General features: G+C 44.3%; 1 protein-coding gene across 2 annotated transcripts in view; it reads left to right on the top strand.

Annotated features, from left to right (window-relative positions):
• cdon (cell adhesion associated, oncogene regulated) overlaps positions 1–11,764 on the top strand; it is a 30,870-nt gene extending 19,106 nt beyond the window's left edge. For both annotated transcript variants that reach the window (XM_069720985.1, XM_069720986.1), the window contains 12 exons: positions 400–674; positions 990–1,164; positions 2,702–2,818; positions 3,554–3,757; positions 4,305–4,486; positions 5,024–5,129; positions 6,936–7,058; positions 7,322–7,513; positions 8,325–8,620; positions 8,783–8,862; positions 9,855–10,117; positions 11,106–11,764. In XM_069720985.1, the coding sequence (XP_069577086.1) occupies positions 400–674; positions 990–1,164; positions 2,702–2,818; positions 3,554–3,757; positions 4,305–4,486; positions 5,024–5,129; positions 6,936–7,058; positions 7,322–7,513; positions 8,325–8,620; positions 8,783–8,862; positions 9,855–10,117; positions 11,106–11,260 (2,168 nt within the window). In that variant the 3' untranslated portion in view covers positions 11,261–11,764. The remainder of the gene's footprint in view (positions 1–399; positions 675–989; positions 1,165–2,701; positions 2,819–3,553; positions 3,758–4,304; positions 4,487–5,023; positions 5,130–6,935; positions 7,059–7,321; positions 7,514–8,324; positions 8,621–8,782; positions 8,863–9,854; positions 10,118–11,105) is intronic.
• The last annotated feature ends 2,067 nt before the right edge of the window (positions 11,765–13,831 follow it).

Here is a 13,831-nt window from a genome sequence, read left to right on the forward strand (position 1 = left end):
TGGGCCTTCGGTGTCTTCCAAATGTCTGCGAGTAATTCCACCCGGGCTCTGCCAAACCAGTGTCAGCCATAATAAGGCTTCCAGCTTGCATGATTTGCCCAGGTGGACGGCTCTGGCTGGGGCAAAGATTTAATGAAAACAACGACTGATTTGATGTAGTGCTGCAGAAATCCAGGTTTTTCTTGTTATTTTATGCAGATTAAAAAAAAAAAGAAGCTTGTTCCAAATGTGAAACTTTCCAGTGTCGATTGCCCTCCGTGCACATGTTGAGCCAGTCTGTCTGTCCCTCACTGTGGAGCGTTGTTGTCTTTGCTTTAGCTTTTACTGCATTGTTCTTTCTCCAGGGATGGATGTTCAAAATACATCTTAATAATAATCTTTGATATTCCTCGCTCACAGATCCACAGCTGGGCTCCAGCGCCGGTGTGCCGCTGGAGGCGTCGCCATCACTCCACCCCATACAGAGCGACGAGGGCCACGAGCGCTTCCTGCCCGAGGACGAAGGCGACGCGATGAACCTGCCGGCCGATCGGAGCAGCGACCGTCCTACTCCAGAGGCGCCGATCATCACCAGCCCGCCTCAGACTCACAAGCCCGACGTGTACGACTTGGAGTGGAGGTCGGGCCGTGACGGAGGCAGCCCCATCAACGCCTACTTCGTCAAATACCGCAAGGTGAGGAAAAAAAACAACATCCCGTTATGTTTCTTTTCTTTCTTTCGCTCCAAGTCTCTTTTGCCTAAACCACCGAGGAATGGGGGAACATCATCTGTTCACCTGGACTGTCTGAAAGTTTGGTCATTTCCTCTTTAAAATCCCGTGTTTGCTTCAGTAATCACATCAGTCGGACTATAAAGCTGCAGTGATACCAGTTAAGACTCTGTTGGCAGAAGAACTCCACTGAAATGTGGAGGATTATAGAGCAGATCATTTTGTTTGTCCCCCTGTCATTTTGAGTGGTGTTTTTGTGTTTTCCTGTGCGTGCGTCAGGTTGATGAAATGGGAACAGTGGTGGGAAAATGGCACACGGTTCGCGTCCCTGGCAGCGAGAAGACGCTGCGGCTGTCGGAGCTGGAGTCCTCCAGTCTGTACGAGGTGCTGATGGTGGCTCGAAGTTTAGCAGGCGAGGGTCAGCCGGCCATGCTCACCTTCCGCACCGGCAAGGGTCAGTCCAACCGCAAGCTCCTAAAGAAATCACAGTCACACACTGTTCAAACAACTGTTTACCTTCAATTCATGTGTGTCTTGGGCGGTAAGGTGTTACTTGCAGTGTTCATGGGAATAACTGACCACTGGAATACACCACATCTTTTTCACCACAGCCACGATAGTAAGAGGAAAATGCTCGGCTTCCTAAAATATCAGCGGTAAATGTTCGTTTCAGGTGACAGCTCCTCTGAGTTAAAGAGCATCTGGTCGTTTCTGGACTCAACATTTTGCAATGACATTCAGCAGACGTTCAGGAAGGAATTTACCAGAGGGGAGGCAGGAAAATGCATATTTTTCTCCGTTGATAGCAGTCTCACGAGAACGGAAAAATATGGGGAGCAGATTGCATTTCCAAGTATAAGAAAATGTACAGCAGTTTTTTTGGAGGGACATTTGCGTTTTTATTATCAAAGGAATTCTATAGAATTCCAATATGTTGGTCAATTCATAGAAGAGGAAGCACAAAAAGTATTTTCAACCAAGTTAAGTTTTGGCTTGAGCACAGAGGACTGAAGAAGAATAAATGAATGCTTATTATATGCAGCCAATAACTATCTGATTGTAGGTATTCCACAAAATGACAACTTGCGCCAAAACATTCAGTTTCTGTACAACGACTTAAAAGACTGAATATGTTTACTGTCAGTCAAAGTAAATGACTGTGAGCAAGTTTTTTTGTGTGGTTTGTTTTAGACAAATGAAAATAAGAATGACAGCAAATGTTTAAAAAAAACTAACAATATGTTGCTCCACCGCAGCAGGGTTGACAAAAGGTTCCCTGGTCAGAAATATGTAAAATACTGCCAAAACCACAGACGTGATCGTATCACAAGGGTCAAAATGGTCCTATACCAGAAAAAAAAGAGAAGAAAACCAGCGTCTTGCGTAAAGATGTGGCTCCAAACTCCCCAAGAAATGAAATGAAAAAGGATTGGTGCCTTTATTAAATTAAATTTGATGAAAAATGAAAAACCTCCTCCCTCTGCTGCCCAGAATATAATTCTGGTGGGGATATTTAATCCAAATACATTTTTGCCAACAAACAGTCCATTTAAAAGATGTATTTTCCAGAAAATATAAAAATCAGCAATTTAATGTCACCAAATGTATAAAATCAAAATCTCAAATATCAGAAACAGACGGACATGGTGTTGGTATCCTCAGTCGAAGCTACAGCCTTGTTCATTTTATTTTTACTAAAAGAATAATAACATGCAAATTGCATTATGTTTAATTTACTTGTTCTGCTCCTTTAAAGTTTTAAATTGGATATAAAATCATTCAAGCTGTTAAACAGTTAAGTTGAACTGCAGGGTTGTCAAATTGAAACCTGAAACATTGCCCTGATAAAAACAGGAAGAAATTTGACAAAATATCCCATAAATCTGTTTAATGTCCTTAACACGTCCTTTAACAAGTCTGTGGCCCTGAAGGGACCACAGACTTGTTTTTCTGACTCCTATCTTTTTTTTCTTTCCTTTTTCCTCCCTCAGAGAAGATCGCCACCTCCAACAAGAATCCGTCCAAGCCTCCCGTCATCTCGATGCCACCCAAAGCTCCAGAGGACAAAAACCCCAACACCCACTTTGGAGTCGTCATACACGACAGAGGTAGGCGAGGACACAATCGCCTACTGTCTGAGAAACCCCGCGGTGTCGCTGCAGCTGCCGGCCTCAATGCAGACTATGTTTGTGGGAGGTTTCCGAGGAAATGATGGGGCTTTCTGCCACGGAGATATTTATTGTTGAGTTCATGACCAGACAGTGTTGAATTGATCTCAGAGCTTACTGCTTAGATGTGGTCTGCGTTGTTTCTTTGTGCCTCGGAGCACAAATGGTGAAACGATCGTTGACACCCTGTGACGACTCCTCAGGAGAGAGATTGGGATGAGCATGCACAGCTTTAGGGTCAGATATAAGAGTGTGTGTGTGTGTGTGTGTGTGTGTGTGTGTGTGTGTGTGTGTGTGTGTGTGTGTGTGTGTGTGTGTGTGTGTGTGTGTGTGTGTGTGTGTGTGTGTGTGTGTGTGTGTGTGTGTGTGTGTGTGTTTTACTGGAATTACAAACAGGCCTACTTTGCTGACACTCACATTAGTCTTTTCACTAACCCTCTTGTCTCTCTTACTCTCTCCTGCCCTCACTAACTTTGTGACTTACAGCCCAGGCAGTAAGTATCCATCCCTCCATGTGTCTTCACCGTGACGTGTCGTCTTTTCTTCTTTTCTTTTTTTGTTCCTGTCCCTGTTATCATCCCCACCGTGATGCCGGTTGCCAGTTTGTGCTCTGCATGTTTTTAATTGGATTCACAGAAGTCTGCAAAGTTTATTCCTTATTTGTTTCTGTCTCAGTACCTGAAGGTCCCGATCGCCCGACCATCTCCATGGCGACTGAAAGTTCGGCGTACGTCACCTGGATCCCGAGAGCCAACGGCGGCTCGCCGATCACAGCTTTCCGTGTGGAGTACAGACGCGGGCGCAGCGCAGAGTGGATTGTAGCCGCGGATAACATCTCGCCTCTCAAACTGTCTGTGGAAGTTCGGAACCTGGAGGCCGGTGAGTTTTCACTTCAATCTAAACTCTTCTGTCCAGTCCAGCATATCACGGTTCCTCTGCTCTGAGAAGGGTGTTTTCAACACTTGATGCAAAAATGACTAGTTGGCTAACCTCTCTTATCTTTATTTTTCTGCTTTGTAAGTCGGCCTTACACCAGACAAATGTCTTACTGTCGCATACAAGAGTGAATCATTCATACGGCAAACGTTTCATTTTGTCATTTCAGGCAGCGGGTTAGCAACCAAAAAATGTTTTTCTTTTTCTTTTTTTTTTTTTAGTGGCCAACAACTAATTTAAAAAACATGCAGAAGTTTCATGATGTGACAAACTGTAATGTCTGCAGTTTGGTAAATAGTAATCTGTAAAAAGTATTAGTGAGGCCCCAAAATGAAATAATTGGGGGAGGTTTAATAAAAGAAACTAATTGAAGTAATCTGATTTCTGCTACGTGCAAAACGACTGAGGCATTTGAACGCCTCTCAATTAGTGCTGAAGGATTACACCGTTGTCCTGTAACATTGCCGCTCTCACTGTTTTCCTCTCTCAGGGTCCAACTACAGGTTTCGGGTGGTAGCCGTGAACATATACGGCGAGAGTCCCCACAGCATTGCCTCGAAGCCGTACCAGGTTCCTCCGGCCAGCCCTCGCATCGCGGACCGCCCAGTGGTCGGACCTCATATCTTAACCACAGATGCCATCAGCGACACGCAGATCATGCTGCGTTGGACTGTAAGTAGGACACCACTGACACATGTGAACAGTCACAGGGTCATTCAGGTTTTATTTGGAAGAAAGACAAAGTAAAGCAGTAAAGAGATTAAACTTCCTGTTGTGAGTATTGTAATTTGGGTGATGGAGTGTTTCTCTTGCAGCTGGTTCACCTGTGTTTGAGCTGCTGCTGGTTCTCTTGCAGCCAAGAATCAATCAGACCTTTAATTGCGCTGCTGTGCTGATTAGACTTCTGCTCCAACAGAGAATTAGAGGCCCCGTTCATCTACATTTTGATCCCGCTGTCTTCAAAGCCATTTCTCCTCCTCACAACGGTTTGAGCTCCAGATAGTTCCCCACATTTACTTAACCTCAGACAGCCTCATTATTCCCTGAACTTCAGACAGACAGTGCAATCACGGTGTAGCTCGCAGTCTCGGTACATCTGCTGATAACAAGCCCGCCATTAGTTGCTGGAAAATTTCCTCTCTTTGTATAATAATTGCTCACCAGATTGCTGTAGTCTAACATAATTTCTTTCCCCCCCTCTCCATCCAGTATAGTCCCTCAAGTAACAACAACACACCAATCCAAGGCTTCTACATTTATTACCGGCCCACTGACAGCGACAATGACAGCGACTACAAAAAGGACATGGTCGAAGGTAAACGGAGATGAACGTTGTGACGTGTGTCTGTGTTTCCATTGCAGCTTGAGTTTGTAGCCCGTGTGGAGTGTTTGTCCACAGCCTCGTCCTGTCGTGGACGTAAGCGCGTGCTGTGCATGATAAACTGGCAGCTGTAATTGAAACGGATACCCGGAGTCACGAGTGGGGTGTCGCGAAGAGGGGCCATTTCTGCTCTTTGATTTATAGAGAGTGCTCTCCCCGGGCAGCAGGGCTTTCTGAAATCTGGTTTTAATAAATGGTTGCCAGCTAATGGGCCAGGGCTGTAATATGAGCCCGAATAGAGGAGAAGGGGCTCAGGTTGCTGGGTGGAATGCTAACAGTTGAGCCTGGTACAGGAAGGGAAGGAGGGGCGTCCATTCACTCAACCGAACTCCGCAACATCTGAGCATCGGGCTTTCCACGGACTCCTCGCTGTCGGCGACGGATGTCTGGTCGGGCTGCTTACCCAGTGAGCGTTGATTTGGTGACTTGCGAGTCTAAACTTTTAATACATCAAAAGTTTAAAAAAAAAATTGTCCAAATTCAGTCAAAGCCTTTTAAATGTCTCGGTTACAGACTGTATAAGCGTTTCCACAGCGTTTCACTGATTTCAGCACGGAGTTACAACCACCTTCCGCTTGTTATCAAATAAAATTATATTGAAAAAACGGTGTTATGCAACCTAGACTTCTAAATAGTTTTCATCATATAAAAAAACAAAATAACTTTGCAGTTATCAAATAAGAAAACGATGGAGGCACAAGACACAGACTGTTGAAATATTTACGAGGACTGTCTCATTCTTTGTGCTAAAATATTACGACTGGTTTCCTTTCCTGCAAAATTGCTCGTACTAAAATGTTGGCAATAGAGCTGAGCTTCAGTATACTGCCGCTACAGTACTTTCTGTGGATGCCACACTTGGGGAATATAATTTTTTTTTACGTCACGTTAACTTAATTACTTTATCACGCAGCCTAAAAGTTTCCAAATATAGTATGAATGGTCGTAGTGTCTGTAGTAGTAGTGGTAGTTGTTGTTGTTGTTTCAGTCGTACTGAGATTCGGCACCCTGCTCAATATGCTGACTGTTGTCACTTTTCCTTCAGATAATCTTCTTGTGTTTTGTTTTAAACTTTCTTTTTACCGAGCACATTAACGGTTGGTTTCTTTTCATTTTCCCCACTTACAAGAGTTAAACCCTTCCTTGGGGCAGAGGTCGCACATGCACTTTGATTTATCTTATCGTGCCTCATATTAAACAAAACACAGCGAGAACAGCAGCTTATTTCAGCCTCATTTGATGGAAATGTAGCACTTCCTTGTTGGAGGCTGTCGTCTCATCTGTGATTTTTAGAGCACATGGTAGTGTGTGTGTGTGTGTGTGTGTGTGTGTGTGTGTGTGTGTGTGTGTGTGTGTGTGTGTGTGTGTGTGTGTGCGTGTGCGTGTGTTTGGTAGCGCAGCGGTGGAGTGTGTCTGTGGAGTGGGATTATTGGAGGCAAGCCAGGACAAACATGAAGCTGCCATATATGGAGCTTGTCTAGAGTAAAGCAACTGTCTGGGCCCTCCTGGGACCGACGGAGAAAGGGGGGGGGGATGAATGATTGAGAGAGAGCATGAAAGAACAAGACCTCCGAAAAAGTGTGAGACATGAAGAGAAGAGAGGACAAGAAGGAAAAATACAAGTTGTGAATTTACACAGGATTTGGAGCAAATTAAGTCAACATTGACAGGTAGAGGAAGTGATTTCTCCCCTTTCTCCCCCTTTTTTGTTTTTAACCTCCGCTTCTTCTGCCTTCTCAGGTGTAAAAAACTGGCACATGATTGGACATCTCCAGTCCGAGACCTCGTATGATATCAAAATGCAGTGCTTTAACGACGGGGGCGAGAGCGAGTACAGCAACGTCATGATCTGTGAGACCAGAGGTAAGAAAACACAAACTGTACTGCACAAGAAATGACTCTCGCTTTATCCAAACCTCAACTTTATCAGCAGTCAAGGCATGTTTTGACAAAGCCTGCAACTTTAATGAAGGGTCTGACCGCCACAATTATACAACGTAAATGTGCTGAGTTTTATGAGACCGACAACAATGGCTTCCACTTTATAGTTCGGCACTGTGTTGTGTTTCTTTGATGCAAACGGTAAAAAGCCGTTCCTCATGTCCCCTCCTCCCTCTCTGCTGCAGCACGTCAGGCGCCAGGGTCGCCCAGTCAGCACCCCATCACCCCATCCGGCCCCCACCCTCAGGATCCCCCCAGCCCACCCGGAGGACTGCTCTACCTGATTGTGGGCTGTGTTTTGGGAGTGATGGTGCTCATCCTGCTGGCTTTTATCGCCATGTGTCTGTGGAGGAATCGCCAGCAGAACAACATGCACAGTGAGTTTGCAAGACACTTAACATCTTTTCTATTTTCTATATTTCTATATCATACAGTATAACCATATGGTTACACTGAGATTAGTATGTCTGAAATCCATTTGTCATAGAGCGACAATAACGTTGCGCTCAATCCGAGTTGCACTGCAGTTTTACTTCAGAATGAACAGCAACCACACAAGAGTTAATTCTGCTTGAGTCGTCACATTATTAAGCCCAGTTGGCCCAGAGACAAGCGTGTGAAGCATATTCCAACTGTTCGTTCCAAGTGCATATACAGATCCCACAGTGCTTGCAAAAGATTTGGCCATTGTTAGCTGGACTCTTAACCGGGCCGTTTGGATCTGTAGAAAGTTGGGTTTTTGTAGTCCCCGGTGCCTAATTTCTATGTCAATGAGGGTCACAGATAATTCACTTTAGTTCACCAACATCCCAGTTCATCAAATTCCTCATACCAGTGACGATATGAACATGAATTTTGATATCAATACAAAGCTGCTTAGTTTTGATGTAATTATTTTTGAAAAAAAATAAATCTAAAATCCAACTTGGAAGAGTGTATAACATATTATAATATAATAGTTCAGTGTTTGCTGTTGTCAACCAACAATCCATAATTTGTGAAGTTTTGACATAAATTACACGATATCAGAAAATTTAAGTAAACAATATTAAGACTGGACTGAGGATTTTATACTAGCAAATTGATGTTTGCTTTATGTTCCTTAATGCAATAAATTATTTTAAACTTAACCAGATGAGACTCTGAAACTGACCTCTGTCTCTGCCCCCACCACCCCCCGCCCTGCAGAGTACGACCCTCCCGGCTACCTGTACCAGCCCGCAGAGATGAACGGCCACGTGCTGGAGTACACCACGCTGCCCGGCTCCAGCCGCATCAACGGGGGAATCCACGGGAGCTACGGGCACAACGGACAAATGTTACCCCAAGGGTGTCACCACCTCCACCACAAACTCCCCAACGGCTTGGCGCTGGTCAACGGCTCCGGCAGCCTGTTCTCACCTGGCCACCCACACGGCCACGATGGCACCCTTCCCCACAGCACCCGGGACTGCGAGCACTCGCACCCTCACCACCACCACAACGTGAGTCCAGAAACCACAAAGTTCTCCAAACCTTGAGACTCAACACCGCGTTTGTCGCTCTACCGATGCTGTACAAGTATTAAACTAGGTGCTGTATTTTACATCGATGGGCACATATTGAGTTCTGTTTCGTTAAATCCGGCGTTTGTGCTCTCTTGTCAGGGGGGAGGCATGTACACAGCTCTTCCCCAGACCGAGTCTTCTGATTGTATGAGCTGTCAGAACCTCTGCAACAACAACAGGTAAGACATGTTCATTTATTTATTTTTTTCCTTTGTTGTATTTAGGATTCCTTTTTCTTCTGTTTTCTTAATAAATTGTGGTATGTATATATTTGTGGTCAAATACAAACATCAATAATACAAACACAGATCTGTCATTATGTACTATGTTTACTTATTTGCTTAAAACTATAGTAATCGGTGTCTGCTGCAGCAGGGAGCACAAAAACTTGAAGATGCATAGAAACATAAAACCCAGGTTAAGCCCACCTGCCTCTTTTAAACGATGTGGATATTTTTTATGGGGAAAAAAAAAAAGAAGTAACATAAGCCCTGAGGAAAGCTGGAGTAAGAAAATTAGACGTTGCTCATATTTCATAAGATCCAGCTGAGAAGAAGTGCTTGGGAGCCCCTTGTGAGGCCCAAACACACACACACACACACACACACACACACACACACACACACACACACACACACACACACACACACACACACACACACACACACACACACACACACACACACACACACACATTTGCCCTCTTGCTAGTCCTGTTTATGTACTTAAGGGTCCCAGCATCACAGTTTACCCTGTGTGCACCCAGCCAGCAGACATAATGAGCCCTGTGTTTATTTACCTCCGGCTGCTGGGAAAAGAGGAGGTGTGGTCACGCTCCAATCATGTACCGGTAGAGGGAAGCTTTAGTTCAGGGAAACGTGGAGAAGCTCGCTGCGTGCGACTGTCTGCTTTTGTGTCACATTGTGCGACTGGGCCTTTTAAATCTTCGGTTTAACTAGTTAAACATGTTTTGCAGCCGTGCAAGAGTGCTCCAGTTGTGTCGGAGCTTTCTTTGTTTTGTGCACATTTTTAATATGAACAGCTTTCTGCGTCTAGTGGAAAAAACCCACAGCTTTCTGCTGAGAGTCAGGTACCAGCGTGGTGAGCAGTCAGCTACACACCTTATAAATGAAGACGTTCCACTTTTCTTTCCATCTCTGTCTCCGAACAGATGTTACAACAAGACCAGTGGCACATTCTCCAGTGGGACTCTGCCTCTAATGCATCGTGTGGCGCCGTGCCAGCAGGACGGGCTGGAGATGGTGCCTCTGGGCCAGGTTTCATCACAGTACCGCAGCCCCGACAGCCAGGCGCACCCTGGTGACCAGGAGGCCGACGCAGGTTACCAACCAGATGAGCACAGGGAGACCTCGCCCTCGCAGCACTCCTGCTGTCTGATAAGGAACAATGAAAACTCTCCGGCTGACAAAACTGGTGAGACACATTTTTCACAAATTCCCACAAAATCTTTTACGGTATTTTTTCTTTTTTCACCTGTTGCTGCAATGAAATGCAAATTCTCACTTTCTTTTAGGCTCCAGATAAGCAATGAAATGTTTTATTTACTTAAGAAATCTCATATTTCCAGATCATTTTTGAGTCAAAACACCCATCAGGGAAATTATGAGGTTATAGAATAGCACTCAGAGAAAATGTTGCAAAAAGTGCATTTACTTCTTGCTGGAATGACTTTCCCTCCTTTAGCATTACATGCAATGTCAGGATATCCTATATTTCTCAGTGTTATCGATCATAATACACGAAGGTGATAGTAACTGTGTTTCCAATTGATTTTTCATTCCAAGAAAACCTTTTATTGTTTGGACCACAGTGAAAATCAAACCCGCAATAAAACTGACAAGTAACTTTACTTTATATAAATAAACTAACTGGCTAAGCTTTTAATTACATGAGGTCAACAAATATAGAGTGTGAGAAATATGTGAATGATGAAAAGGTCGATGGCACTTTCACACTTATGCCTATCATAAAGCTCAGAACTTCCCATCTGAGCTACAGAGGGCTGATAGGTGGACTCAGACAGAGCCAGGATAGCTGTTTCCGCCCCGTTTCCATTATTTTTCAGAAACATACGAGTTGTATTGTTCTTTTTATCCAACCAGAAAGAAAGCTAGCATATTTCCCAAAATGTTAAGTGAGAACATTTACTTCCAGACACTCATGGTTCAGTACTCTTATAAAATTTAACCCTGACTGTTGTTTTGCTTCATGCTGTGCTAGTAGTTTAAAATAAAATATATTTTTTTTATCATTACTCATGTATGCAGACAAACTATGCAGCATCACCACAAATTACACTGTGGGCTTCTCCAGAATCTGTGCTTGTCTTTTTTAATATGACGTATAAACCAAAGACTCTTGCCTCGCTCTATTCTCACTCTGTCGCTGTCTCGCTGTGCAGCGGAGGAGGAGGTGGAGTGCATGGACACAGAGGGGCCTGTGGTGTGCTGGGAAAGTCTCGGCCTGCCAGACTTGGACTGTGACGAAAAGCCTGGGTGGATCTCCAGCAGCAGCCTGGCAGGAGAGCTGATCCAGCCCGGCCCACAAGAGGTCTGAACGCAGCCCACACGCAAGCACACTCTCCCACTGTGTGGAGAGGCTGGATGGGAAAAGTGGAAATATCCCAGTGTGAGAAAGAAGACCAGCGATGGGACAGTCAGAGACACTGAAAGTTACGGTGACAAGGACATGAAACTGCCGATGGACTGAGATGAGACGAGCGACGTGAGGGGGGAAAAAAACGAAATGGAGATCAAAGCCAGATGGAGAGAAACAGAAAGACAAACTATATCCCGCGGGAGGGAAGACTCTCATGAAAGATCAAAAACTCTTCAGATGACTTATTTATTTTTTTGTAGTAGTAAAATATTATTTCATATGAATGTATCTGTTTTAAAGAAAAAAGTTGTCTTTTATATTATTTATGCCTTTTGGATCAAAAATACTTTTTATTTTTTGTTGTTTTGTCCCTCTGTGTTCCACTCAAATGTGGAGATTAGCAATTGTCTGTGTAAAGTTTTGTAATAATATAAAGAGAAGATATGGGAGAGTCAACAGCAACCTATTTTCAATGTGATTCCTTCCCGCCTTCATGTGCAGCGCCTGATGAATGATTGCCATAGTAAATTTCTCAACCTCAGTCCAAACCCATCGATATTTCTGGCAGGCCTTTGATGTGGCTCTGCGATGGGGCTGTTCCACTGCAGTGACCCCTGAAGGGGTTGAACACTCCCTTCACTGTTCACATTAAGGCTGCTGCTCTTTGCTTCAGTAAATACTTGATAGCTCATCACTTTACTCAAAATGTACTGTTGCTGGGAGAGCACTGTTAACCTACTGGCCCCAATCTGTTAGGGAAGTGGAGTAGTTACATGAAAACCGAATTGTGTGAAAAGTGTGAGCAGCCTCTGATACAAACGTTGTATGTTGAAAATGCTTTGCTGCAAGAAACAATGCTTTTTATTTCTGACGTCATACATACGATGTGACTGAAGTTAAACACAAACGGTGTCGTGAGCAGCAGCAAATGCTGCGTGCGGAGAAAACTTCATACTTTCTAATCAGTGAGGAATTCTTGGTAGTAAAAAGGAAAGTTCACCCACTTTACAAAAAGCACGTTTATTTTTAAGTGCGCTGGTTTAGTGTGTCGAGAAAATAGAGCAGAAACGTGTGAATTGAACGTTGATTTTTGCGAATTTCCCACAAAGTGAAAAGACAGACTATTATGAAAGACTCAGTGCTACCATGTTTGTAAAGCATACCTTCAAGCAGTGCAAACAATTTTTTTCACCCCCACTGTGTTGGTTTACGAGCAGGAATTTCAGATGGTCAAAAGCAATGAAATATAAAACCACAACTTTACCGCGAGGAACTAAGTGGGGAAATATGTTATTTTAAAGCAGTAAGGGAGCAGGAGGTTTTGGCAAAAAAGATATCAGAAGTGGATGCCAAAACGCAAAATTGTCTGTTATAGCTTTAATATCTTGTGTACAGATCATAATTAGATGGTGGTTTATCATAGTGCGAAGATGTGTGAAAATCACTAATTCTGTCATTAGAAATTGCTTTGAGATTTTTCCCAATGTGTGACAGTACTGCAGATTACTCATTCATAAAACACTTGTAATATACTCTTCTTAGGTTTCAGCCTGTGGTGGCCAAACCCATTTTCTGAAGGCTTAAACCCTCTATCGGTTGAAAATAATCTCCATGGTGTGCTGGTTGATTGGAGTTGATAGGATTGCAGTGGGCAGATGACAGGGCTGGCTGTGCTTCACTGAGGATGACTGCAGTGCAAGCTTTCCATGCTTGGTGCCTGTCTGCCTGCGATGCCAGAACCGTCTGCCAGTCCTCATGCCCTGGCTTGCCTGGCATCTCTCCTTCCCCCTGACGGTGGACGGGGATATTCCTGGAAGCCGGATTTACTCCCCTGCAGCCGAGGCGTGGCGCAGCCGCTTCCGACCGTTATTTTTAGTCTTGATGGAGGCTATTGTGCCGTTAATGCTGGCGGTATTTGTTTGGTTGATTTGACACGGGTCTTTCCCACAAATGCCTCCCTTGAGTCTCTCAGCCCTGGAAGATGTACACTAATAATACTTTCTGTGATGTGAAATCAAAACAAAAAGTGCATCATGGCCAAAAATGACAGAATAGGTTGGCACTTCTCTGCACAGTCTTGTTAACTTTCCTTTCAACTCTTTGCTCATTTCCATGCAGTAGCTCATTCAAGTGTCCATTATGAGATCCTTACTGCTGTTTGAAAGCAAAAAGGAAGAAAACAATGGGTCGGAAATGAAGCTGGAAATGAAAGAGAAATGGCCCTGGGAGGGAGAAGGGATGCTGACAGATGCAGCCTGAGCTGATGAGGAGGAGATAAGGGCAGGGTTGTCTCTAAATGAGCTGCTTCTCCATCTCCCACGTCTATCAGTCTGCACTCTCCATCAGCCCTGCACCCTCTACCCACACAGCTACACCCCTTCATTAAGGAGCCCATGGGAACAAGAAAGCTCATTGTCCACCCTGGAATTTTTACCCCTTGCTGCAGAGCCGACCTGTTAACGCCAGCCCTTCTTCCCTCCGCCCACCATTCTTCCTCTCTCCCCTCTCCAGCACTCCCTGAATGAATGC

The sequence above is a fragment of the Brachyistius frenatus genome, unplaced genomic scaffold, assembly GCF_029030835.1.
Source record: "Brachyistius frenatus isolate BFR_SWC_R1_liver_20210118 unplaced genomic scaffold, ASM2903083v1 Contig_254, whole genome shotgun sequence".
In the NCBI taxonomy this organism is placed as follows: domain Eukaryota; kingdom Metazoa; phylum Chordata; class Actinopteri; family Embiotocidae; genus Brachyistius; species Brachyistius frenatus.